Genomic DNA, 27,550 nt, shown 5'->3' with positions numbered 1-27,550 from the left:
TGGATATGACATGGACTCTACAGCAACCACTAATGACTCAAGTGAGGATGAGAGTGATGAAACAATAGGATTGGCAGTAATATCACGCCTTGCTCCAATAACGACCAAGTGAAGAGAGGATATGCAGGACTGAAGATGCAACCTATGAAAGGACGTATGGTTTTTCATCAACCATATGAACCACAAAAGATTGATGAATGGTCTAAAGTAGTTCCACATCCAAAAAAGGATTGTTTGAAAACCTGGGCTGAGCTTTGTGTATTAATATATACAAACTCCACCCATGTGATGGCATCCAAATTTTGGCTACCATGTTGTCTTCTCAGCAGAATCATAGAGTTGACGACAATATGAGAGATTATAAAAATATACAAGGTGGTTGGGATGCTGTTAAGAGGTGGTTGGAAAAATAGGCCCCAATACAGACTGATGGGAGAAAAATGGTTGATTGCAAGCAAAAGGCTGTAGAGGATGTTCCTGAATATGAGGAACGCTACAGGACAACGTGATTAAGTTTTTCAGAAGCTCTGAAAATAAATGAAGGTAACATAAAGGACTTCACATATAGATCATTGAAGTCAACTTATAGATGGCTTGAAATCAGATACTGCCAAAATGGTGAAGCTGACAAAACTGAATTGGAATGAGGTTGGTGCTCTATATTGTGGGCTAATGCAAGCTGCCAAACAAGTGGAACAAAATAGGGATTCCCAACCTTTTTCATGCCATGAACCAATACCATTAAGCAAGGGGTCCGTGAACCCCAGGGTGGGAACCCCTGAAATACAATCATTACACATGGAACAGTTAGCTGTTGATTAACAGCTAGTGACCATGTGTCAACAGTCATTACTTGTTAGTCAACAGACACAGCTACTCCAGTGAGTCAACAGCCAACACCCATAAACCAATAGGAAAAGCAGGACTGGAATTCACCGTGTACACAATCTCAGTCAGAGCCACACCTCTGAGGCCAATCCCACGAAGCAAAATGTCACTTTTGCAGTAAGACAGGACATTGTGCTAAAATTGTAAGTGTAGGAAACAAGGTGGACAACAGGAATTTGCTCAACATGTTCAATTCCCTTCCTTGCAAAATGTCGGATGATCTTGATCTGATAACACTCTTTCAACAATTTCAGATGTAATGGGCAATTTGTTGAATTCAAAAGCAACTAAGCCCTGCCCTGCCGCCCTTGTTTAACTTGTTAAAGCAAAGCCTAGACAGCTTTTATGTTAACTTATTAACTGGGAATTAATGTGCTGAAATCTTGTTAGACCATGATGACCATGACTGAATAATAACATCATGAAGATGCAAATTATTACAAGAAAAATACCTGCTGAATCCAGATTTGATTCTGTTTACCGATGGCTCCACAACAATTGAGGAAGGAATTCAAATGGTTGGGTGGGCTGTTTGTTTCTGAAACTGAAGTGTTGGCATCAGCAAGCAATGCTCCTGCTAAATGCACAACAGGCAGAATTGAAAGCTCTGATTGCAGCCTGTAAGGTGGCAGAAGATCAGCTAAAGTCTAAAGTTCTTTCTATGCTTTCAGAGTTGTTCATGATTTTGGAAACTTATTTAGACAAAGGGACTTTCCAGCATCAGTAGGAACTGCAATCAAGAATGGTCATCTTGGACAAGAACTCGTGAATATCATATATGTAAAAAACGATCCCAAAATGAATACAATTGCAAGCCACAGAAATGCTTTCATTGATGAAATTGCAAAAAAGGGCAGCAAGGGAAGGGGTAAAAGAAATAAAAGTATAAAACAAGTCAAAGAATTAAAATTAATACCAAGAGCATATGCAATGAACCCAACAACTGAAGTTATGGAAATGAAACCGGACTCTCGAGAAATGCAAGCTCAAATCTCTAACCAGGAAGAGGGGATCTGGATGGAGAATGATCGAGGTTAAACTGATGGAGCATGGAGATACGACACAAGTCACAGATTTGTAGTTCCAAATATGTTCCTCCCTTATCTGGCACAGCAGATACACTCCCTATGACATATTGGAGTGGAAAAGATGTTCAGCAGATTCTCACAATGGTGGTGGATTCCGAAGTACAGGGCACAAGCTTGACAAACGTTTGAAAGACACATGATATGCCAATAAACACTTCGAGCAGCAGAGAAATTGCCATAATTACGGTAAGTGCTCTTACCCCACCTGGTCCATTTTTTTTTACACTTACAAGTGGACTTCTTCCAAAGTGTCACAGATATTCAGGCATACTGGTAATAGAAAGAGTTTTCAAGATGGGTAGAAGCTCTTCCAGTAAGGAAAGTCATTGCCACACACACACGGCAAAAACTGTTCAAGGACTACATTCCTAAATGGGGACTGCTGTGTCATGTCAACTCTGACTAAGGAACACATTTCACTGACAGTGCCTGTCAGGAATTATGTTGAATGGTCTTTTTATTGCCCACATCAACCAGAGTCATCAGAACAAGTTGAACAAATGAATGGTATCATCAAACAATGGCTACGTATCATGAGGAAGGAATACAATGGCCTATGGCTCTTCCTATGGTCTTGTGTAGCATCAGAGCAACTTGAAACCAGGAAACTAAATGAAGTCCATTCAAAGTAGTAACAGTCATCCTATGTAACTAGCCGGAGCTCCTGATCTCAGAGAGGCTGATATACACATTACAGCAGTTTAGTTAAGTATTGTGTGAAATCAACCTAAGCTGTCTAGTCTGCTTTTCAACAAGTTTCTGCCACTCAGAGGGATCGAACAGGAGGACATTCCCTGATTACTGGTGAGTGGGTCCTGATTAAAAACACATAAGGAACTACTGTGAGCTCAATGGGAAGGTCATTAACAAGTACTGTTAATTACTAACTCAGTGTTGAAAGTACTGTAGAAGGCAACAGGAAGTGGATACACGCTAGCCACTGCAAGTGAGCTAAAGTGGTACAGTACCCGACAAGGACAACAAGCACTGAGGTTAATTCTCTAGTAACCTCTGACTCAGTGCCTTCGCTGCTGGGCTGCAGGGATCATATCACTAAGCAGCCAGAAGACTTTGAGCAGAGTTGACAGCTATGGGACATTATGGAGGTTACTCTAATATTTTTTGTTGTTAATACTGCCAATTTTCCCCACTTACAATTTGCCAATTGAGATGACTCAATCTATACTTGCATTAGGAAAAGTGGTTCTGGATTGAAAATGGAGGAAGGCTATACAGAGTATGACATAAATTTGCTGATGTTGTTAATGCCTCTAGTTGTTGGGTATGTCAATATATACCACACACTTTTAAAGAGTTGCCATGCACAAGACGGCTCTTCTAAATTGTATGGCATTAGATCTTCTCTCAGCAGTTAAGGGGGTAACATGTAAGGAATGCTGTTCTTACATACCTGGTCTGAAGACATAACTGATTTGACTAATCATAATAATAAAGAAACAACGAAAGTACATCAATCCAATAGATGGATTTCTTTGATTGGATTAATTTATGTTTCTGGAGCTAGGGTTACTCAACATAGTCAGTCACAACATTTGTCCTGATATGCCTCATCATAATTTACATATTTTTTACTTATATGAGGCAGTCACTAATTGAGCCTATTTATAAAACCAATCTACCTAACAGTGACATAATTCTAAGATATTTCCATAACGTAGGTAAATTTTTGATTATTTTATATTTAACTAAGGTATGAAGTTTTTCTGCCTCTGAATTTTCAGATGTAATGATTCTAAATATATGATTTAGAATCAAAGGGGAAATGTTATATTAAGACTAATTGTTATTTCCCTTGTAGTTTAAATTTCTCATGGTTGTGTTTTTTTTTATATAGTTACCTATGTATATGCAATTGTTCGGTGTTTTCTAGTGGTTGCTTTTGCAACAACTTGGTTGCAGTTGTGGGTATCACACTATTTGTATACGGGCTATCTGATTGATTATTTTAGATCTATAGAAATTCAATAGAATTAGCAATCTGATATAAGAAGACCACACCACATTGTCTTGACCTCTTGCCTCAGTTCTTTGCTCTTTCGTTCCCTCCCTCCCTTGTTCCCTCCTCATGTTTCTTTTCCCTTATTTCATTGTTGGACTGCATAATAACCAATCACAAGAAACAAATTTAATGCCTCATTCTTGACTGATGAAGAAACTCACATCAAAAACATCAGCATTCAGAGTTTTACAAAGAACTAACAAAGAGAACAGATTAAGGTAAGGCACTGAACATTGTCTATATAGATTCAGTAAGGCCCTTGACCAAGTCTCACTTGGCATGCAGATCTAGGAAGATAAAGCCACATGAAATTCAGGTGTAGTTAATAAGGTGGATTCGGAATTGGCTCTATGACAGGACGCAGGGGACGTTGGTTTAAGGTTGCTTCTCTGACTGGAGGCTTTTGACCAGTGGGTCAGTTTGGAACCTTCGCTTTTATTTACTATTTATTCATATGATTTGGATGTGAATGTAAAAGGCATGATTAGCAACTTTGCTGATGAAGGGGGTCTTGTTCATAGTGAAGGTGGTTACAAATGAATTAAAAAAAGATCTTGATCTGTTAGGGAGATGGGCTGAGAAATGACGAAATAGATTTCAACTTAGAGCTAAATGTGAGGAGATGTATCTTGGGCAGTCAAACCAGTGTAGGGCTTCTGCAATGAATGGCAGAACACTGACAAGTGTTGTGACACTGAGGGACCTGCAGTACAAGTGCACGTTTGACTAAATAGCCATGCAAGTTGACAAGGGGGTGAAGGTAGCCTTTAGCATACTAGCCTTCATCAGTCATAGCATCAAGTTTAAGTTAGAAAAATAATGTTGCAGTTATACAAGTTGCTGGTGAGACCATCTAGAGTATCGTTTACAATGTCAGTTATTCAATTATAGGAAAAATGTTATCAACTAGAAATGGTACAAGGTAAGATTTACAAGGATGCTACTTGAATTGGAGGGCCTATGGTATACGGAGAGATTTGGCAATGTGGGATCTTTATTCCCTCAAGCACAGTAGAATACGGGGAGACTTCAAAGCAGTTTATAAAATCATGAGCTATATGGATAAAATGGGCAGTCATGCTCTTCTCCTAGTCCAAAACTCGAAGCACAGATACAAGAAGGGGAAACCTGAGATATTTAAGAGGCATTTGGATATGTACATTGTGGGGAGGGACTTAGAGGGTGATGGGCCGAATTCTAGCAAAAGCCTAGCAGGAAGGACACTGTGGACCGGATGGGCTGAAGGGCATGTTTCTGTGCTGTAGTACTGACTATTATTTAGTATAATATTATAAGACACTTTGAACACATTTATATAAACCATATTACTTTTGTCTTCCTCAATGTTACCTCTACAGAGACTTCAATAAGGCTGTTCAAGGAAGATCTTTTGCTTGTGAAATTAGCAAGCTTTCATTATTATATATTTAGTTTCTATCTTTGTTTTCTTAAGGATCCTATTAATTTGTCATTTTCCCAAATTAAACTAGTTATTGCCGCTCCCTGCAGGTACCTTTATCTCCACAACGATAGGTACATAGTATCCAAGACATCTTCAAAGGAGCGGTGCCTCAAAGACAATGTCCATTATTGAGGACCTCAATCACCCAGGACATGCCCTTTTCTCATTGTTACCGTCAAGATGGTACAGAGACCTGAAGGCACACACTCAGTGATTCAGGAACAGCTCCTTCCCCTGTCATCCGATTCCTAAATGGACATTGAACCTGTGAACATTACCTCACTTTTTTTTATATATTACTTTGGTTTTTGCACTAATTTAATTTAACTATTTAATATACATACATGCACATATATACATACTGTAATTGATTTAGTGGTTTTATTTCGATATTACCATGAATTGCATTGTACTGCTGCCACTAAGTTAACAAATTTCACAACATATGCTGGTGATATTAAACCTGATTCTGATTCTACAGAATTACTCTGCCAAATAATGCATTATAACTGGATTGTCCAAAAGCATTCAATAGTGTCACAGAAAAAATCACTACACAAGGTGTATAATGTATTATCACTAATTGAGTAATATGGAAAAAAGAAAGAATAAATGTGTCATTTTGGAACAGCTTAAGAGAGCTATCACAATCCAACAAGAATCAGTCTTTGCTTGTCAACTACTTGCCATCTTATTCATGACTTAGATAAAAGAACAGTGTAATGTATCTAAATCTGCCAAAAAATCCTTCACTTGGCAGGAATGCAGACTGCAAGATGATGTAAAAGTATTTTAAGTGATACAGACGGATTAAGTGGGAAAAATGCTGGCAGATGGACATAATGAGATTATATTTGAATTACCCACCTTGGTAAAAGAATGGGAATGTGAAATAATTCTCTAAATTCTGAGATAATGTTGGTAATCAATGGAATTTTATCTTCCTTGTATATGAATAAGTAAATCTGCAGAGTGCATTCACTCAAAAATCTTTGAATGCAGATGCTAGGATGATAATTATTCATTAGATTGAGACCAATCCGTGGTTTCCAAATTGATGGTATTACCCCAGTGGTGGCAATGGGAGTTTCTTCGGATGCAATAAAGATAAAGATATTGCAGTGGGTGCTCAGTAGCAAGGGTGACAGTCAAGGAATTACACATTAAATTTAAGAGATGAATTACGTATTATCAGCATTTGATCCTCCCTGCCTCGAATGATTACAGTGATCACGTAATCACCTCATCCGTTGGTAAGCAATGTGACACTTCTATATTAGGCATATCATGAAAAATATGGACCGAAGAAATCGTGTAATTTCCGGGCCCAGATAAGTCTGATTCTTGTTGGATTGTGATAACTCTCTTAAGCTGTTCCAAAATGACACATTTATTCTTTCTTTTTTCCATATTACTCAATTAGTGATAGTACCTTGTGTAGTGATTCTTCTGTGACACTTTACTGAATGCTTTTGGACAATCCAGTTATAATGCATTATTTGGTAGAGTAACTACCAAAAGGACACAGACACTTTTATGCGCATTTAGAACTGTGATAAAATTCTCTGAAGATTCGAATGATTCATTCAAGAATGTTTGGCATGACATTGCTTAGTTATCAGAACTATTCACAAAGATTAATGAAATCAATCTTCATTTGCAAGGAAATGCTGTGAATCTTAACAAAGTCAAATCAGTCGGCTCCACATTTGTCCAAGTTAACCCTATTTAAGTACAACATTGGCCATTGTGACATTCTCTAATTTCTGTGTATCTCCAAGTTGGAAGAGAAAGAAAGAATTCCAGATGATGATCTTCAAGCATATGGTACCCACCTGATCAGCTGCATAGAGACATTTCAGAGAGATTTCGGGATCTTCTTTTGATTCAAATTCCAGGTTGGGTAATAAATCCATTCCTGAACACTCATAATGAGGAACTAACAGGAAAGATGGAGGAACAACTGATTTTGCTACAAAATGACAGAGCTGACGCCGAGGTTCAGAAAAATCATATCAAAACATTTGGTTGAAGAATTCTGAGTGTTATCTGCTCTGCACAAAAAGGTCAAGATGTTCCTTAATATCTTTTCAACATCATATTTAGTTCAGCACAGTTGTCCAACTTTTCAAAATAATGAAACAAACTTCAAATTACTAAACGTAGGGATCTGAGACTCTGATGTCAAGCTGATATCACTGCACCAGGCCCATCCATCTCACTGAAAGAATAAAAAGCAATGAAGCAGTGAATAGTTGGACTACTAATGTACATTCTAAACTTGTTAATGAAAATTGTAGTTTACTATATTTCAATGAATAATTTTATTTGTAGCTTCAGATAGATTTGAATAATGTTTGCAATTATTTGTCACTGCTTTGAAGTTACAGTTCCTATGTTCTTTCACTGTGCATAATAAATCAAAATTCTTTATTGTTTTTATGTAATGACTGGAAAGGGAGAGGGATATGGCCTGGGAGCCAAGGGGGCAGTAATCTAACAAAGCTTGATAATCATTGATATAGATCTTTTGCCCACTAAGGGTATCAAAGGATTTTTGAAGGATAAGGTGAGATAGCAGAGTACGAGTGCACACATTATCTTACTGAATGCAAAACAGGGTTATGGAATTATGTGATCCTCTCTGGTTATTTCATGTCTGTTCTTATGTAGGATATTGTAGAGATATATCCAGCAAGCTGTAAAGAAATTAAGGTATTACAAATTTATATTATACTGAGGTACAAGAAGCCAGTATTCCAGTGAGGCCAGAATTCAAGACAAAATAGAACTCAGCAACATTTAAGGGGCCAAGCTTTAAATAAACTGGAGTAAGAAGAATGGAACGTGAAAATATGGAAAGGCACTGGCACAATCAAATTACAAATAAACAAGCGTGAAGAGATTCTGTAGTTGTGAGAACATAGCAGCCAAAGCTTCAAAAAAAAATGCAATCAAGCTTTGAAAACTTTATCCAACTTAAACATACTGTCCCTTTGGGTAGAATTCTCCAAAGAAACATACAGCTGATGAAGAGCATTTGGGCAAGGGAGCTCAAAGTTATGGCATGGGCCAAAATACTGGTCAGTCCACTGGAAAACTTCATCAACATATTTTCTGATAGGAAGTGGAAATAAATCACTTACACTAGAACTGAATCATCAGTACATCTATAGAAATGACACTATTTTGCGGATGATATCACCACAGGACAGCACATTGCTAAGTGGCAAGGACAGAAATCCAAGGTCTCCAAAAACTGTTGTAGAGGGGAACTACTGAACAGGACAACAGAAGAGAAACAACACAGAAAATGGCTTTGTAAACGACTTTCCAGGCACTGAGAATATCACCCTCCTTCAGCTACCCCAAGTTTACTCAGTGGGTAATTCTATACTACTTAATCACATTCTGCTTCACGCATCTTCATTTCTAGCACAAAATGCCAAGAATTGTTGGATTTATTCCTTCCCGGATTAAGATCACATTTTCACCCCATCAGTCTAATACTGTCACAAAGGTTCCTTATAATTTTGTCTTTGTCACATGAAATACATCAGATCAGGCAGCATTCGGAAAGAGTTAACTTTCTCAGTTTAAAAGTTTATCAATTAGAAGTTGAAATTTTTACAAAATAGTTTTAGCATCCACAAAAAGGAGAGAAGAAAGAATTGGGGAAAGCCTGTGCAACACAAAATGGCTGGAGGAACTGCAATTTGGGGGAAGGCCTGTGACGGTGCAAATTAAATAAAGTGACAAAGCAATTGAGAAAATAATAATGGGACAAGTAAAACACAGGCCTGGAAAAGATGAAAATAATTGAATCAATACTTGAAATTATGGCTCTCAATACGAAGTCTGCAAAGTTAAAAATTGCCAAATCATAACATGAGATGCTGCTTCTCAGCTTATATTGAGATCGACGGGAACAGAGAGACCAAAAATAAATTGGTCAGGGCAAGGGTGATCCAAAGTATCAAAATTACAACACAAGTTCAGGAAAACTCTGAAAAAAAAAGTTCCATAGCCTGCTGTGTACGATTTCCTCCAAGAAATGACATCATCACTAGCAATAACTGAATTATGAACAAAAGTTGAAAGAAATACAAATAAATCCTGTTCTGCTGAAATTGATATTTTGGGCTGTGAATATTGAGAAAGAAGGGGTGAAAGGGCTAATTGTCTTTCCTGTAGCTGCACTTTAAGTTGTGCTGTAAGGGAGAAGGGCTGTTAACAGTGAATGAGAATGAAACAGGATACTGTGGAGGGAAGAGCATCATCTTGGTATTCATCATTTTTTCCTTGGATAGTTGTGCCTTTGCTACAAAGGCATAAAGACAGGTTTCCTGTGCCTACCAAAACTTGTCTCAGACCTTTTGCAATCCATTCATTGCTGCTGTGCATTACATAGAACAAAACTTCCCTGAGTTTTGATGAAGCATTCCATTTCCATTCCAAAACTGACTTTGGGCCTTAACTATCAGTCTCAGTTTACGCATTCTTATCTGGTATTCTCGTTCATCTCCGAGCCAAAGTCAAATCATACACACCATCAAGACCACATTTCCAAACTCATATTGTTCTGGACCACAATCCAAAGTTGATGACACACAATCATGTATTGTGATAACCATGTTCCACCATTGACAAAAACAATTAACCCTACCTTGCCACAATTAACGATGTATCACTGCCATTCCCCTTCACTTTATTGTTCTATTTAAAATTCTACAATTGGCAAATCCCTCCATGGCGTTTCCTCATCCCTATTCTTACAACTTTGATCTCAAACATTGTACTGCTTTGATTACACACTTCCAACAATTCAGCATTCAACATTTTGACCAGACATCTTGGAAACCTCTCCCAAAACCTTTTCCCAATATTCTTAAGGCAATTCTTCGATGATGCCGTCAACCAGCATGTACAATGTTTCTCCCATCATTTTCCCATTTCTACGACATATTCAGGAACTTGTCTTGCATTGAAGTTGCAACATAACAGCAAATTATTCTCCCCTTTCTAGGTTTGCTTAATATCATCCTTTAAACTTAAAGCACAATACAAGGATGTTGTTTTTCTGTCATCCACCGCCTTCTCTTCTGATTACATTTTCTAGTCATGCAGATTAGAAAAAAAAACAAGCCAGGAACTCTGGGGACTACTATCATCAAGAAACATTTCCTGTCAATTGAGATGTCAAAGCACACTAAATGCCTACAAATTTTCTAAACTGGTCATTGACATTGCTAATCTTTTCCAACAGATACTTAAAAGTAAAATGGCAAAGACATATTATGCACAAGTCTGTTTCAAATTCATCATGTCAGGGATGATTGAAAAATGAAATTAGTTTAATTATATAGGCAGAACACAGACTAACATGATTAATAACCACATCACTATGTTGAATAATCTGGGCAAACTGTACAATGGTAAGGAAACACCAATGCCCTTTGACAGAAAATCCTACAAAAAGTAGTAGATATGTCCCAATTTCTCCCCTCCAGTGATCCACATCTACTCAGAACACTGCACAGGAAAGCAGCGTCCATCATCAGGGACCCCCACCACCCAGGTCATGCTCTCTTCTCACTGCTGCCATCAGGAAGAAGGTCAAGGAACCTCAGGACACACACCAGCAGGTTCAGGAACAGTTATTACCCCTTAACCATCAGGCTCTTGAACCGGTGAGGACAACTTCAGTTTCACTTGGCCCATTACTATACTATTCCCACAACATATGTGCTCACTTTCAAGGGCTCGTCATCTCATGTTTTTGACTGCTTTTTGTTATTGCTTATTTATTTTTCCCCTCTCTTTTGTACTTGCAGTTTGTTGCATATTGGTTGTTTATCCACCCTTTTGGGTGCAATCTTTCATTGATTCTATCATGGTTCTTGGATTTATTGAGTATGCCCACACAGAAAAAACAAACAAATCTCAGGGTTGAATATGGTGACATATGTACTTTGAACAATGCACTTTAAAAAATTTGGAAACCAAAAGCAATATCTGCTATTTTACTAAATAACAATGTGCAGTCAACAACTCATAATATTCAAACTAAAATTATGCAAGTGCCAAGACAAGTCTTCACTTTTTTTTAAAACATCGATTTGGTTTTTGATGTATACAAATAAAATTCTAAATTTAATAAAAAGTTACCATCTTCAAAATATCTGTTCCTGTAAAGCGTTTTGGTATTCTTCCAATTAGATAAATGCAGGTCACTTGGATCAAATACACTATGAATTTGCCTACTGCATTTAAAATCATTGACAACAGCACTTTAGATCTAATATAAATGGATGCAACAGTGTTATACATTTGCTTAGAGAGCCCTTCCTTCAGTGCCTAGTGGAATGTGAACCCACCATCAGTCAATGACAGGCCTTCAATATAACATTTTAATTATATTTCCATTGTTATTAAAACAATGATGCACAATAAATAAAAAAAGCAGAATCTTTGTTTCACAAAATAACTTGACGACTTACCTCTGTAACATCCATAACTTTAATGGCTGCCAACTGACCCGTTTTGACATGGCGGCCCTACAGAGAGAAACAAGATGTCAGAGCACAGTAATTCTAAAAAATATACAAAATTAGATAGTTTGGAAATTTTTAAACTTCTTAAATCAAAACTAAAATGCTGTGTTAAATAAATGTTTTGAAAAACAAAATACGTATTTACTTTTGAATAGCTATAAAAGCAAGTTTATCACAAACATTATTGCATTTCACATAACTTTTATTGTTCAAGTATGGATCTGTGACAGGATGCTGATCAAACATTGCAATTCTTCAAAATTTTCTAGGTCATGATTCTCTTAGGTGGTCAGTTCAAATTTGGAATCTGTAATCATTCTCTGAAAGCTGAACTTGAAATTTCCAAACAGCCTACTTCGAATTTGCCCTTTCATACATCCCTTACCTTCCCACTGCACCCCATATCTTTACTCATTCATTCATTATCTCCCTTTCCTGACTACCAGTGGTGTAAATCCACAAATCTACATGACAAAATATCTGGTGGGTCTACAGAATGAACTTTTCTCTGTATCACCAGTTCTCCATTATTAAGCCATTCTCCTTTGATCTGGATGGCTTTATGCAGCAACTGTTACACAGTCCCTCTCAGTACCAAGGATGCATTCCCCAGAATAATGATGCAAGCACCGTTGGTACTGTAGCATTTTAGATATATAGCTGTGCTGATGGTAGGTATCGTTGCTCTACAGGGAACCAGCTGTGAATTCTTGCCTTTGATGCCACTATGCTGGGAACCTCCATTGGTATTCCCGTGGCAATGTGAAGGTTCTCATCTCCCCAAGTGCTGAGGCAAAGTTAGCGAGCAAGGCAATTTGCAGAGATTACCATGGCCAAAGAGGAGTTAAGCACCGAGATGCAAGGCCCAAGGCTGGAGCATGGTTTTTACCAGGCAGATCTAGGGCATTGCTGGAGACCTGCAGTGGCTTCTTGTGGTGAAACAGTACAAAACTATCTTACTTCAATCAAAATTGATATCATGAACAGCATTAAAAACATCTTAATGGTAAATTATATAAACAGAAGTTTGGTGTGCAAGATGGTTTTTCTTAGCTCTGTAAGAAAAGCTATTTAATGGCAGACACTTGTTCCAATCCAATATAAGTATGAGGCCTCATGTGGAGTACTGGGAGCAGTTTTGGGCCCCTTTATCTAAGAAAGGAGGTGCTGACATTAGAGAGGGTTCAAAAGGGGTTCACAGAAATAATTCTGGGACTGAAGGACTTGTCAAAAGAGGAGAGTTTGATGTTTTGGGACTCTACTCTCTAGAATTCAGAAGAATGAGGGGTGACCTCATTCAAATGGCGAAAGGCCTCAATAGACTGGATGTGGAGAGGATGTTTCCTATGGTGTGACAACCTAAGGACAAAGGACACGGCCTCAGAGTAGAGTGGTATCCTCTTAGAACAGAAATGAGGAGGAATTTTTCTAGCCAGAGAGTGGTGAATCTGTGAAATTCATTGCCACAGGCACTGTGGAGGCCAATTTGTTATGTACCGGTATATTTCAGGCAGATGTTGATAGATTCTTGATTAGTCTGGGCATGAAGGGAGAAGACCAAAGATTGGAGCTGAGAGGGAAAATGGATCAGCCATGATGAAATGGTGGATCAGACTCTCTGGGCCAAACGACCTAATTCTGCTCCTACTCATGGCATAACAATAATCTCTTAGCCATATCTACACTTTCGAATACTATCAGCAAACATCTTTAATACATTTTGATACTACAAGCAAAATGTTTGAAATTCACCAATGCAACATTCAAAACATATATTCCAGTCTGCTTCCAAACCAAAATGAGAGCAATTCTTATTTTAATGAGAAATTATAACTTTTTATTCTTTTATAATATTGAAACCAAAATACCCAATTTCAAATTTGATTTGTCACTCAATAAGTATTAAGCATTGCGGTCTCTAAACTTAAAGGTATTCTCAGAAACAACAATTCATGATGAATGCACCAGAAATGATGGCAGCAATGAAAATTCATAGCTGGCTAAAACCTGCAGACCTACAATTCAAAAACAGTTTCTTCTTCACTCTATCCTGTTCTTAGACTGACCTGAGAAACCCTAGTTCTACCTGTTTCCCTCAACTTACACTGTCATATCTACTTTTGTTTACTTTGTTGTGCATGCATATTATCTTAATTTGCAATATACTGCACTGCTACATTTATAGCATGGGTATGCATGCCCTTGACAATAAACTTGAACTTTCTTAGCATCTGTGTAGCCCAAAAGAAATGGGAATGCATTCACTTTTAACACCACAATTAACAAGGTTCACATATTCACATGATAAAATAATCAAACTCCAGTTGGTAGAAGGTACGGAGCAATCCAAACCTTGTCTTTTCATCATCTATGAAGCACATCAGAATGTAATGAAATACTCTCCACTCCCCTGGGTGGGTACTGCCCAACATTCAGGAAATTTGACAATCCAGAACAAAGCAACACGATTCATTGATACTGCATCCACGACTCAGAACTCCTGCCATTACCAGCATACAGCACCTATGGGATGTCCCAACTCAAAAAGTCATTGCACTTTCTCAGTTACTTTACAGCACTTCATGAAGCAGCAAAACCAGCACCAAGCTTGATAAAAGCATTAGATGCAGAGATCATGATCTAAAAATTTCTCTCCAAGCAACACTATCTCAACTTAAAAATATAATGCAGCTCCTTCATAATTTCTCAGAGAACACCCTACCCAATACCACTGTGGAAGAACCTCTGTTTGAAGTACACAAATGTTTTGAGACACCAATTCATAGGCATCTTCAAAGGCAATTAAGGATAGTGGTAAATTCAATTCAACCCTATAACCATAAATAAAATATTTGACAATGCAAAGGGGTTATTTTTGGGAGGCAGAAAAAGACATTGCTTGTTTACAAACAAAATGCTGTGCGACAAATTTCCCGTAGTTTCTCCCACTGCTCACTAAGTTACCAGATTTCATAATGATATACAGCTCAATCTTTGTGTTCTTCAAAATCATAAGTAGAAGTCAATTTACAATGGCAGTGCTTCCTCTAATATTCAATTTAGAGTGGTGCATATAAACTTTTAATATATTGCATTGGTTTCGCGAGTTATTGAAAAAGTGGGACCACATTAGAAATACCTGCACAACGGTCATGCAAAAAACATGCAACTAGAAAATGGAGAAGAAAGGAAGTTGTGCTCATGAAGTGCAATGTTCAAACTAAATTATTTGAAGACACTTTTAAATTGAAAAAGCACAAGAAAAATAGCAAGGCAAAAGGGATATTGTGGGAGCAATTCATAAATGAGGCCAAAATAGGCAAATGTGAATAACTAGGGGCCTTGGACCTCTAGATCCAAGGCAGTGTATTGAAAGGCACAGAGCAACGGACAAGAGATCAACTTCATAATTATAAAGAAAGGGGAAATTATTTTAAATTTGGTGTATTAAGAAGAAAAACCCAGTTTGGTTAAACTCTTCCTTTTGGGACAAGCTACAAGCAACAGACATAGAGAGCTAGAGATCCTCAAAGTTAATTTTACAAAGTTTTTACAAAGTTAATTGTGGAGACAAGGAAAAGAGATACTTCAATAGTACTGGGGAACAACTAAGCCTCAAAACAAATGGCAATGAAACTTAAAAGTCAAATGCAGCAAACACTTTGGTTTACCAAACTAGTGCCTATGGAAGGGGAATGGATTCAGAAGCCAAGTTTGGAATTACATAGAATTAAATTAGATGGATTTTTCCAAATTTCAACTGGGAAGTATTCTAGTTAATTCACAACATGGTGAGCAGGCAGTCCATCAATGCAATCAATAGAGTAGTTAAGAAATAATCGTGCAAACACCAAATTCCCAAACCAAAAGCAAGAATACGACAAAAAGGAGAAATGCTTATAGGGCAGTTCCACAGTTAAATATTTATACTGTGAAAATCCAAATGGTCCTGAGCAAGAATTCCAAAGATATTGTAATAATATCTTTATTATTCACTAGCAGATAAAGATTTATATTTAGTGCCATTCACAATTTACCTCTATGCATTTAAGATTTTCAACTTTTACAACATTCGCTTTAAACTCCATCTTATGCACACAAGATGACCAACTTATTTATCTGAACCAAAAGACTCCTACAGCTCAGAAACAGGTCCTTCAACACAACCAAGAGATGGACAGATATACACACTTCTGTGTAAAGAAGAAAGCTGCCCCCAAGATTCATGTCAAATCATTCCCATCTCACTGAAACCACTGCCAACTAGAACTTAATTCCCCAGACCTGGGAAGAAGGCCGAGTGGACTGACTCCATATTCCTCGTCATTTTATACACCAAATATCATACCTCGGTCTTCTACACTCCAAAAGGAAATGTCATTCTGGTTTAAGCCACAATATCCTTAAACTTACCCATCAATTAAATCCCACCAATAGTTTCTCCTAATCCAGTGAAAATTTTAAATTCAGCTATGCAAAATCATTTTCAGATGAATGAGCCCCAACATACTACAATGAGAAGGGAGGATTAAGAAAGCAAGATTACAGCCATTGATCTGGCATAAATGACTAGGCTGCATGCCTGTTGTACCAGTCAACCAACTTTCCTGTACAAAGTTTCTCTGATATATCAGCCCTATTTGTAAAGAGTATAATAAAATTAAATTACTGCATGCTGCAATATCCAAATTTAAAGTCTTTAATCTATAACAGATGTGCCGGGGGGAATGGGGAGAGAAGAGGATGAGGAAAGCATCTACAAGCATGGAGTAAAGAATGCCTGACAGGCAGAAAGCAAAGAGTGGGAATAGAGGACCTTTTCTAGTTGGCCCCCCAGTGACTACTGGTGTTCTGCAAGAGTCTGTGTTAGGACCGCTTCTTTTCATGTTATTTGTCACAGATATGGATGACAGACTTAATGTCTTTGTTGTCAAGGTTATAGACTATGCAAAGATAGGTGGAGTAGCAGGTGGAGGAAATGAAGTCTGCAGAAGGATTTCGACAGATTCGGAGAATGGGCAAAGAAGTGGTAGATGGAATACAGTGTAAAGAAGTGTATAGTCATGCATTTTGGTAGAAGAAATAAAGACATAGTCTATTTTCTAAACAGAAACAAAATTCAAAAATCAGGAGGTACAAAGGGACTTGAGATTCCTTGTACAGAACTTTCTAAAAACTAACTCGAAGATTGAGTCGGTGGTAAGGAGGGCAGATCCAATGTTAGCACTCATTTTGAAAGGAAAGGATGTAATGCCAAGGCTTTAAGGCATTGGTCACACCGCACTTGGTGTATTATGAACAGTTTTGGCCCCTTATCTAAGAAATGGTGTGCTGGCATTGGAGAGGGTCCAGTGAAAGTACACCAGAATGACACGAAAGGGTTAACTTATGAGAAGATTTAATGACTATGCCTGTACTCTCTGGAGTTCAGAAGAATTAGAGGGAATCTCATTGAAACCTATCAAATATTTAAAGTTCTAGATAGTGTGGACGTGGAGAGTGTTTCCAGTGCTGGAAGAGTCTTGGGCCAGAAGGCAAAGCCTCAGAATACAAGAACATCTCTGTAGAGCAGAGATGAGGAGGAGTTTCTTCAGCCAGAGGGCAATGAATCTGTGGAATTAGTGGTCACAGATGACTGTGGAACCCAAGCCATTCGCTAAGTGGCAGAGGGTGGTGATAAGTTTTTGATTAGTAAGAGCATCAAAAGGTACAGGGAGAAGGCAGGAAAATGGGGTTGAGGGGGTAATAAACAAGCTATCATGTAACGTCAGAGCAAACTTGATGGCCTAATTTGCTCCATATTTACAAGTGTGCGCCGCTTAACGTCCATTCCGACAATGTCCAATCGCATATACGTCCATAGTCACGATCGGAGAACGTGACATAGTGGACGCAACCAATCTCGTGTATCACGCATCTCAAGTGTGGTAGCGTTATCTCTCAGTTTAATTTTCTTTCAAAAATATTACCATAAAGTGCATCATGGCTTCCAAACACTGCAAAACCACTCCTAGTGATAGCAGCAGCTTAAAAAGTGAAAAAAATTAAAAAGTTTAAAATGAAATAAAAAATAATAGTGTATGTATGTACTATAGTGTACAGTATACAGTTTTAGTGTAAGTTCTTGACTATTTAGTCAATACAAGTACACTATAGTACTCCACATAGGTTTGCTAAGTATATAATATAGTGTTCGCACAACAACCAATTTCATAGAACGTATCGTGGACGTTAAGCGACGCATACCCGTATGCGCAAAATAATAGCCAATTAGATGAAAACTTAACTTTACACAATCCTAGGTTAGATCTGTTAACCTCGCACAGACTAATAACCACATATCTTTCCTCCCACAATGCCACACTATGCATCATTTTATCCACTTGCCAAAAAGGTTTTACACAGAAATGATTTTCCAGAAATTTTCCAACAAATGCCACACAGAATTTTCCAACAAATGCCAACATTTTCCAACAAATGCCACACAGAATTTTCCAACAAATGCCACACCTAGTGACAAACATTCATTTAGTGATAAAAGAGCAATTCAGAGCAGTTATGAATTTCCTTGAAAACAAGCTGCACATTCCTCACTTTCAGCTCACTTTCCCTAGACAATACAGCATTTCTACTCATCAACATCTTGTTTATGGTGAAATTAGTAACCTCTCTTCAAATCGTCTTGTTTAGAAAAAGCACAATTTTGCAAAGAAATATACTCAGTGTCGTGATTCAGCATACAATGATCCTTTTTTCTCTTGGAAAGACACCTGCAGATATTTAACAAATTACATGCACATAAACCTACAGGATAGATTAGACAGACACTTAAATATTTGATTATCTTTTTAAAATAATTAAACTGATCACCCTTCCTTCTCCTGCAAGTATTGAAGTTCTGAATTTTCAGAAGGATAAATTTGCTTCATGAAGTAATTTTTAATGATCCCAGAAAAACAAATAAGCATAAATTTTTACTACAATCAGCCTTTAAATCAGGATCCCATTTCCCCTCTCTCTAAATGCTCACCTCCTCCCCGATACCGTCCCCTCCAGAACCAAGAGTCCACTAGAACAGCATTTTCTACTGAAAATGATTTTCTCCTCATTCTTCATTAATCTTGCAATACAAACTGTGTAAGGGCAAGATTAAGAGAGCTTCCAGGATGCCAGTAAATGCCGGGACCACAACTCCAGCCTCTTAACCAATGAGAGGTAAAGAGTACGAATGGAAACAAAATCTAATTTAAATAATACTAACTGCGAACAGAGAAACATAGGCTGCAAGTATTAAAGATATTGCAAGAAAAGGATTTCACAACTTCCAACTATTATTCCCTTTCTGTCTACAGCTGTTAAGTGGTAATACAGGAACACAACATGTTCTAGTTGCTCATTTGTACAGCACAATTCCATCCACTGTGTGAAATGGACAGGATGCTGAGTAAGATCTGTTTTCACAAGGCTAACAGTAATCATGTGCAAAACTGGCCAGCAATTGGTAATGATTTGCAATTTAAGGCACTCCTTTTATAAAATTTTCAAATATTTATCCACATACAGATAGTTGCACAGGACTTTATCCTGTTGTTACAAATTACACTCTCAAAGTAGCAGCACACTGGTAATTTAAAATTGATAATATACTATAGATTGTTGCTTTCCTTTTATTTTAAGAGCAAGTAACAACTGCCATTTTGGCAGCCACTTATGGTCAACTCTCTGGCACCATCACAGCCTTTCAAAATCCTTATGACTATCACTTTTAATTACACTTTTCTTTCTAACCAGTATTTTATAAGACTGACAACTATAAGTAATAATTACAACAGGGCTGTTTTGTATTAAGGTATTACATTTAGGAGATGGACAAAAAGGAAACATGTCACCTGTTGGATCTCACCTCCAACAAACTTCTCATGGGAGTGGGGCTAATTCCTGAGTGATTGGTAACTGTTTACCTTATGATGTTCACACTCCAGAACCAAGGTCACTTTAACATCTGTTGTAACAATATTATACACTGGCTCAAAAACATCCCAGTGCACATTTTCAATGTTATTTATAATTGATTCCTGGGCTGTAATCATAAGAAAGCCTGGTATTTATTATCCACTCCTACTTAACCTGACTGAACACCACCCACTTAATCAAACATCACTGAATTTAAGATAATTCAGTTGAGTAAATGTAACATTTATAAGTGTCTGGGTCTAACTAAGACTATGAAATCCAGCAACATCCACTAGTATTTGCACTCAAAATTCAGCTGAACCTCCAGCAAATTATTTTCTGTATGGCTGGAACACAGGGATATAGTCAAGTGTGGACAAGAGGTCTATATGAAGGCTAATTAGTTACTGCTTCAATAGTCCATATTCAAAGTAATTGATGACACCCTCTATAGCAGCAAAGTGTTTTTGCTTAATGCAACTGCCTTGCCTATATTCTGATTAGGATCAATTTCATTCACTTGTGTTATGCTTTGTAACTCCAAAACAGAAGCAATTGAAAGAAAAACACAGGAGCCAGGATTAGCTTTAGTAAGGCATGTTCATGGCAAGGTGGCAGAATGATGTATGCCATTCACAAACTTTTACATATAGCCCATAATAAATGATTTTAATAAGAATGCTTAAACAATGTATTTACAATATTACTGAAATATTATTGACATATTAAATACACAGTCCTCAAGCTTAGCTATAAACTCCTACTCAATATAGAATGCATCTCAACTCAAAAAAGTAATGTATTGCTTCCTAGTGTATACAAACTCACACACACAATAATACAACTTCTATATAGACATCTATAGCATGGTAAATTTGAAATTGCCCTATTCAGGCCTGAAGATTTAATTACAGTGGAGGATTTCTCACTCGTGGGGTAACGTCTCTCCTGACAAGGGGGTCACTCTGCTTGGCAAGAGAGACTCGTAGTTGTGAAATAATCTCGAGATCTGGGTCCCCTCTGTGGTGGTTGTAGGAGTAGACTCAAGACTGCAGGATGTGGTTCTGGGCACCTTTCTTCTCTAACAACTGATTCTGCTCTTCTCGAGTGATCAATGCGTCAACTCCAGATGACATCAAATGCAATCTCTACTATGTCGGAGAGCGGTTCAGTTCTGTCCAAGTACCCACTTTTGATCACCTCTGTAGGGACTCGCCAGGAGTGAAACATCGAACCGCTTTATTTAAGGAGCCCACAATTTGTCACAGCTGTTTGTCCTGCATACTCCTTCTGAGATTAGGTTTGAGTAGATCCAAGCGAGAGTGCAAGGGAGAACTCGAGAACGACTTAGCTGGTGATTTGTTGGTTGTGAAGTGTGTAGCCTTGCTATATGTACAGAGGAAATTGTCGAGCTTCTGATTCAATGTTAATGTACTGTGTTCTGCTGATATTGCATTCTTTAGACTCTGGACAAACATTTTCGCCAAGCCATTTGTAGCTGGGTGGTACAGTGCAGATGTAATATGTCTTACTTCATTCATTTTCAGAAATGACCAACTGTTTCACAACAGACTGTGGTCCACTGTCACTGACCAAGTGCTTGGCACACCAGTCCTTGAGAAGAGGCTTCTCAACACATCAGTGAACAAGGATATATTGAAGTTTACTGGGAACTCTTCTGCCCACTTTGTCCATCTGTGCATAATTTTTCTCTGCAGCAGGAAGGGAATGTGATGCAAAGGCTAAGGAGTGTTCACTTCCTTCACTCATAATGTTTGACATAACGGCACATACACCATAAGGTGAGGCATCACAAGCAAGCTTCACTGGACAATGTGGATCATAAAGCAAGTACGAAGACAGTGTCTGATATCACCATTTCCTTTTGCAACATCACACTGGTTCACCCATTGCCATTTCTTCCCCCCTTTGGAGGCAGAGCTTAAGTGGGATAATGGCACCTAATGGCAACCCCTTTGCTTGCATCTTTGGAACAGCTCTATTTCCATTTTTAATATCTTTAGTTTTCCCTTTCAGGGTTCTTTTGAAGACCCTGACCTGGAGTTACACACAGGTTTCAGTTCTTTGCAGGAATGGGACCCCTTCTCAGGGTTCCACGATTGGCCGTTATTCAACATGCCAAAGGTTTAGCCTGAGAGTTTCGATTGTGTTTGGAAGCATAAGATCTCAGGACTCTGGAGATGGGCGGATCGAGGATCGGTATCACAGCAGGAGACTCGTGTGTCATCAGGGAGGCCGGAAAATCTTTCACTGTGGGCCCGAAGATCACAAAGACCTTGGGTCTTCAGATGCAGAGCTCGAAAAAAAGGGATGAAATGGACTTTTAACATCACAAACCAGCAGGTTGTTGTCATGTCTCCTGCTCACTATGAAAATGGGGGACACCTCCCTCTCCTTTGCCAGGGAGAGAGAGAACCTGTGGTTTGTCGAATATCGGATGAAATGCGAAGCCTTTGGAGAAACTTTAGTCTGTGCCTTTGCTATTGCTTAGCACATGCTTGGGCTTGGTGATGGTACAAATGCGCTTTATTTTGCTGGTGGGGGAAGGTGGATCGTTGCTTGCTGCCATTTATGTACGGGAGGAGGGAACTGGGGGGGACTTAGGGGTTCTCACTGTTGTTTATTCTTTGGGGCACTTCTCTATTTTTGTGGATGTTTGCGAAGAAAAAGCATTTCAGGAAACATATGATGTGGTGTTGTAATGAAGTATGCCATTCACGTCCTTTTATATATAGCCGGTAATGAATTATGTAAACAAGAATGCTTAATCAAAGAAATACTTAAAATATTACTCAAATATTACTGAAATATTAAATACACTAAACTTGGCTCCAGACTTTGTTGCAATTCTGGTCATACAAAGGGCAAATGGCAAGTTCTGTGATAAGGTAAAATGAAAATGCTCATTCAAAATCAAGAATCACGTGGTATCAAGCAAGCTAAGTCAAATTAAGAAGGGAATCAAAAGGAAAACACTCCAGCTTGAGTATTACAAGCACAAAGCAAAATGACTGGATGCTGGAGGTCAATCACCTCATATCTGAGTCATTACCACAAACGCTCAAACCAAGACCTTAGTCCAACCATCTTCAATTGTTCTGTCAGTGAATTTCCCTCCATGTTACATTCTGTTCAGCTAACATTCAATTCCATTCAGAACCCTTCAGGTCATGAAGTAGTTTATTCCTGGATGTAACAACTTCAACATTCAAACATGGGCTGATAAATAGAAGAAGTAATTAGGCCACAAACACAAAAGTCAGGAGGTGGATGTTAATAATCCAAGGCAAATCATCTGCACCTGACATTCCAAGGCAATACCATCATCAAATCTGTGAACTAGATCCCAAGAGGTCATCATTGACTGGAACTTTAGTTGAACCAGTCTCCCAATTATTGTGGCCCCAAAAATTGGTCAGATCTGTGAATGACTCACTTCCAAATTCCCCAAGGCCTTTGCACCACCTACATACAATGTGACAAAATACTTTCATCCATGCATGACTGTTGCTTGAAACAAGTAGCTCAATGCAACCAGGCCAAAGCAGTCCTCTTGATTACACACTGATCCCATATTAAAAATCCATCTTCCCCAACACCACTACGTCATGTTACAGACCAAAATGCACTGTTGTAACAAGTCATCACCAAAACAAATCCCAAACCAACAACTTAAACCACTTTGAAAAGTCTAGCAATTGTTAGGGAGCCTGCAATGCACCCTCCAAGCAGCAAACCAAATTATCTTAAAAATACAGTAGATCTGGGACATCAGGACCAGGACATTTTGGCTACCCCAATTAGCCAGTTTCTAAGAAATAGTTAAAAAGGTACAAAAAGGTACCTGGCCCAGATGGAACATAATCCAGTGCTCTGAAAGAGGTAGCTGAAGAGATTGTGTGTGGAGTAATGATCTTTCAAGAATAATAAGATTCTGAAATGGTTCCGGAGGACCAGAAAATTGCAAATGTCACTCCACTCTAAGAAGGGAAGGAACCAAAATGAGAGAAATTATGGACCAGTTAGCCTTACTTTAGTGGCTGGGATGATGTTGGAGTCCATTACTAAGGATGACATTTCGGGGTACTTGGAGGTAAAATGATAAACTAAGCCAAAATCACCAAGGTTTCCTTGAGGGGAAATCTTGCCTGACAAATCTGTTGGTATTCTTTGAGGAAATAACAGACAGGATAGACAAAGGAGAGTCAATGGATGCTCCTTAATTAGATTTTCAGAAGGCATTTTACAAGGTGTCGCACATGAAGCTGCTTAACAAGATAGATCCCGTGGTATTACAGGACAGATAGTAGCATGGATACAAGATTGGCTGACTGGCAGGAGGCAAAGACTGAGAAAGAAGGGGGACTATTCTGCTTGGCTGCTCGTGACAAGTGATGTTCTGCAAGGTTCAGTAATGGAACTGCTTCTTTTCACATTATATGTCAACAAGCAGTGACCATGTTTGCCGACAATACAAAGATAGATGGAAAGCCAGGTCATGCTGAGGAAACAGAGAGTCTGCAGGAGGACTTGGACAGCTGGAGAGAATGGGCAGTAAGTAGCTGATGGAATATAGTGTAGGGTCATTCATTTTGTTAGAAAGAATTAGGGTACAGATTATTCTCTAAATGAGGAACAAAGTCAAAACCCACAGGTGCAAAGGGACTTGAGAGTCCTTGTGTAGGATTCCCCAAAGATTAACTTGAAGCTCGAATCAGTAGTAAGGAAGGCAAATGGAATGTTAGCATTCAATTAAGTGGACTAGAATGTAATGCTGAGGATTTATAAGGCATTGGTCAGACTGCGCTAGGAGTATTGAGAACAGCTTTGGGCCCCATATCTAAGAAATAGGTGGCGGAGTGGAGATACATCTCTCCCAAAGGAGGTGTAAGGTGCTCCTTCCCTCCACTGGCCTGCAGGTCATCCTTGGGCAAAGTATAGCACCTGCTTAGCCCCCCCTCCCCAATCAGGGTCACATGAACCCATGGGAGAGGTGGTGGATGGTCATATGAGCAGCTGGATGTGCTAGCCTTGGATAGACTCCAGAGGAGAAACACAAGAATGAATCTGGGAATGAAAGTGTTAACATACGAGTTAAGAGGAATGAAGAGGGATCTCACTGAAACCTACCGAACACTGAAAGGCCTAGATAAAGTGGATGTGTCTAAGAGGAGTATCCATTTAGAACAGAGACAATGAGAAATTTCTTTAGCCAGAGGGTGGTGAATCTGTGAACTCCTTGTCGTGGATGGCTGTGGAGTCCAAATTCTTGAGTATATTTAAAGCAGAGTTTGATAGGTTCTGAATGAGTAAAGGCATCAAAGTATGTGGGAAGTAAATGGCTAAATTCTGCTCCTATGCTTTATAGCCCAAATGAACAAAATCAGTGCAGACACCTTACACAGATAATGTACTGCACTCACACAGTGCTTTCAATGAATGCATTATCAAAGTCTTCATTTTCATTATAACATTCACAATGATTGTCAATGCCTTCAAATTCTTCACAGTATTTGAATCAGTGAAATAGTTTCATTTTCACTCCCAGCCATTTCTGATACCTTCAAGCTGAATGCTTGAAATCACACTCAGCAAAACTGTTCTGAATTTTCTTACTGCTTATTTCTCACCAACTATCACTAACAAAAATCACAGCTTTTTGAACACAAACCCATATAACTTACGCAATCTAAAAACTCCTTGTTCTAAGCATGGTGCAGCATATAATGGCCACAACAGTAAGTGCACATGACTGACACGAGTTAGAACATATTCGGCAGAAGTCTCCTTCCACCATTAAGCGGCATAGTGTCCCAAACAGCCGAAGGGAATCTGGGCAATTTTATCAAATTAGTTTTTGTTCTTTATTATTTGTCCTAAATAAGCAGTTGCCCTGATTCAATGGCCCAAATCCACTGTATATTGGATTAAAGTCCTGGTGCAACAATCTAACATCCTGGGATGTTTAACAGCTCATAACCATCCTGTAAAACCACAAGTTACTGGGACAAATGGGTTTCTCCACAACCCAAACAAGAGGACATCTACTACACTAACATTAATGATCCCATATCCACACACAGAATAACACAAAGTAAGGAACCACGTGCTGGAGTTGGCACCTTAACAGATCTACATGTTAAAATCCACCACAAGTTGGCCTACTTTCCTGCTCATAGATGCATCACAGCCTGGTGTGGCAATTGCTCTGCCAGGCCCCCAAGAAACTGCAGAGAGCTGTGGACACTGCTCAGCATATCATAGCAACCAGCCTCCCCTCCATGACTCCATCTACACTTCAAAGCAGCCAACATAACCAAAGACCCCTCCTACCCAGACATGCTCTTCTTCCCTCACGCCATCGAAACCAGACTCAAGGACAGTTTCTACCCCACTGTTATCAGGCTTTTGAACAGTTGCCTAGAAGGTCAACATAAACTCTTGACCTCAATGTGCCTGCCGCGGCGCGCACTTTCTCTGGACCTGTAACATTTATGCTTCAATGCAACATTACAGTGAATCAATCTGTTGGAACTGAATGCAAGTTTGTCACTCTAATTCAGTACATGTGACAAAGCTTGTAATCCAATGCAGCTGCAATAATAGCAACTGTGCATTGCAAGACAATTGACGGCAATTACATTCTCCCAGTGTCATAGAACATTACAGCATAGTACAGGCCCTTCAGCCCATGATAGTGTCTGGACACACTGCATGTTGTCCATGCACAAGTGGACAAAGCAGTTTCATTTCCTGCTATGTGCTACAAGGCTCCCCCATTGATTTGACCTGACAGTTCAATCGACTCCATAAAACATACACCCAAGCTTGACCAACTTTCCACATTAATATCTTATATACTGAATTTAACTCAATCACTATGTTTAACTAAATATTGAGAAATAAAATTTTGTCTCATGCATACTTTTGCTGTGACTTATATTTCTGGGAAATTATAGCAACGCTCCCCAGGCAGCTCAGCAAATTTATTCCAGATATATAACGGCGCCAACAGGAATGAAACAAACTCAATAACAAAGGCAATGGTTCAATGTACAAACTGGACCCTCAAAAATAAGAATTGTTTCATTCTTTCAATTTAGGTGTTATTTTCAGAAGTATTCCACCTTAAGGATATGCTTGCTAGAATACTCTGAAAAAGCATTTTAAAAAATCTTGGACCATTATAAATTGTTAAGCTTGAAGGCTTCAACACATACTTCCTACAACTGAATATATTTGCAGTTTGTTTTCTTGATTACCAATCATCCAAAGATTTCAAATGTATTTTGTTCAGAAATGCTTCTATATAGCTGAAGGACAAAACAATTGTACAAACCAAATTATAACATAACAGGGCTCAAATTACGATCAAAATAAGTACATATATTTGCATATTTTAGATCAGGAAACTGGTGTTCAGGGGAGTAATTAATACCTTCCATATTATTATTCTGAAACTGTGTTCCACTGATGATTGATGTAACATACAAACAGATCAGAAGAGTATCTCACTGCACAGTGCAGTGTTTAATCAAGATTAGGATCAGAGCACAGATAAAAG

The 27,550-nt window shown here is 38.5% G+C and overlaps 1 protein-coding gene across 1 annotated transcript in view; it reads right to left on the bottom strand.

Moving 5' to 3' along the window:
- LOC140726733 (mitogen-activated protein kinase kinase kinase kinase 4-like) overlaps positions 1-27,550 on the bottom strand; it is a 265,104-nt gene that overhangs the window by 143,221 nt on the left and 94,333 nt on the right. Inside the window, exon 3 of the mRNA XM_073043505.1 lies at positions 11,959-12,015. Coding sequence (XP_072899606.1) covers positions 11,959-12,015 — 57 coding nt within the window. The remainder of the gene's footprint in view (positions 1-11,958; positions 12,016-27,550) is intronic.

The sequence above is a fragment of the Hemitrygon akajei genome, chromosome 4 (genome assembly GCF_048418815.1).
Source record: "Hemitrygon akajei chromosome 4, sHemAka1.3, whole genome shotgun sequence".
Lineage (NCBI taxonomy): Eukaryota > Metazoa > Chordata > Chondrichthyes > Myliobatiformes > Dasyatidae > Hemitrygon > Hemitrygon akajei.
The sequence above is the reverse complement of the archived record's forward strand: the minus strand, read 5'-3'. Positions and strand labels throughout refer to the sequence as shown.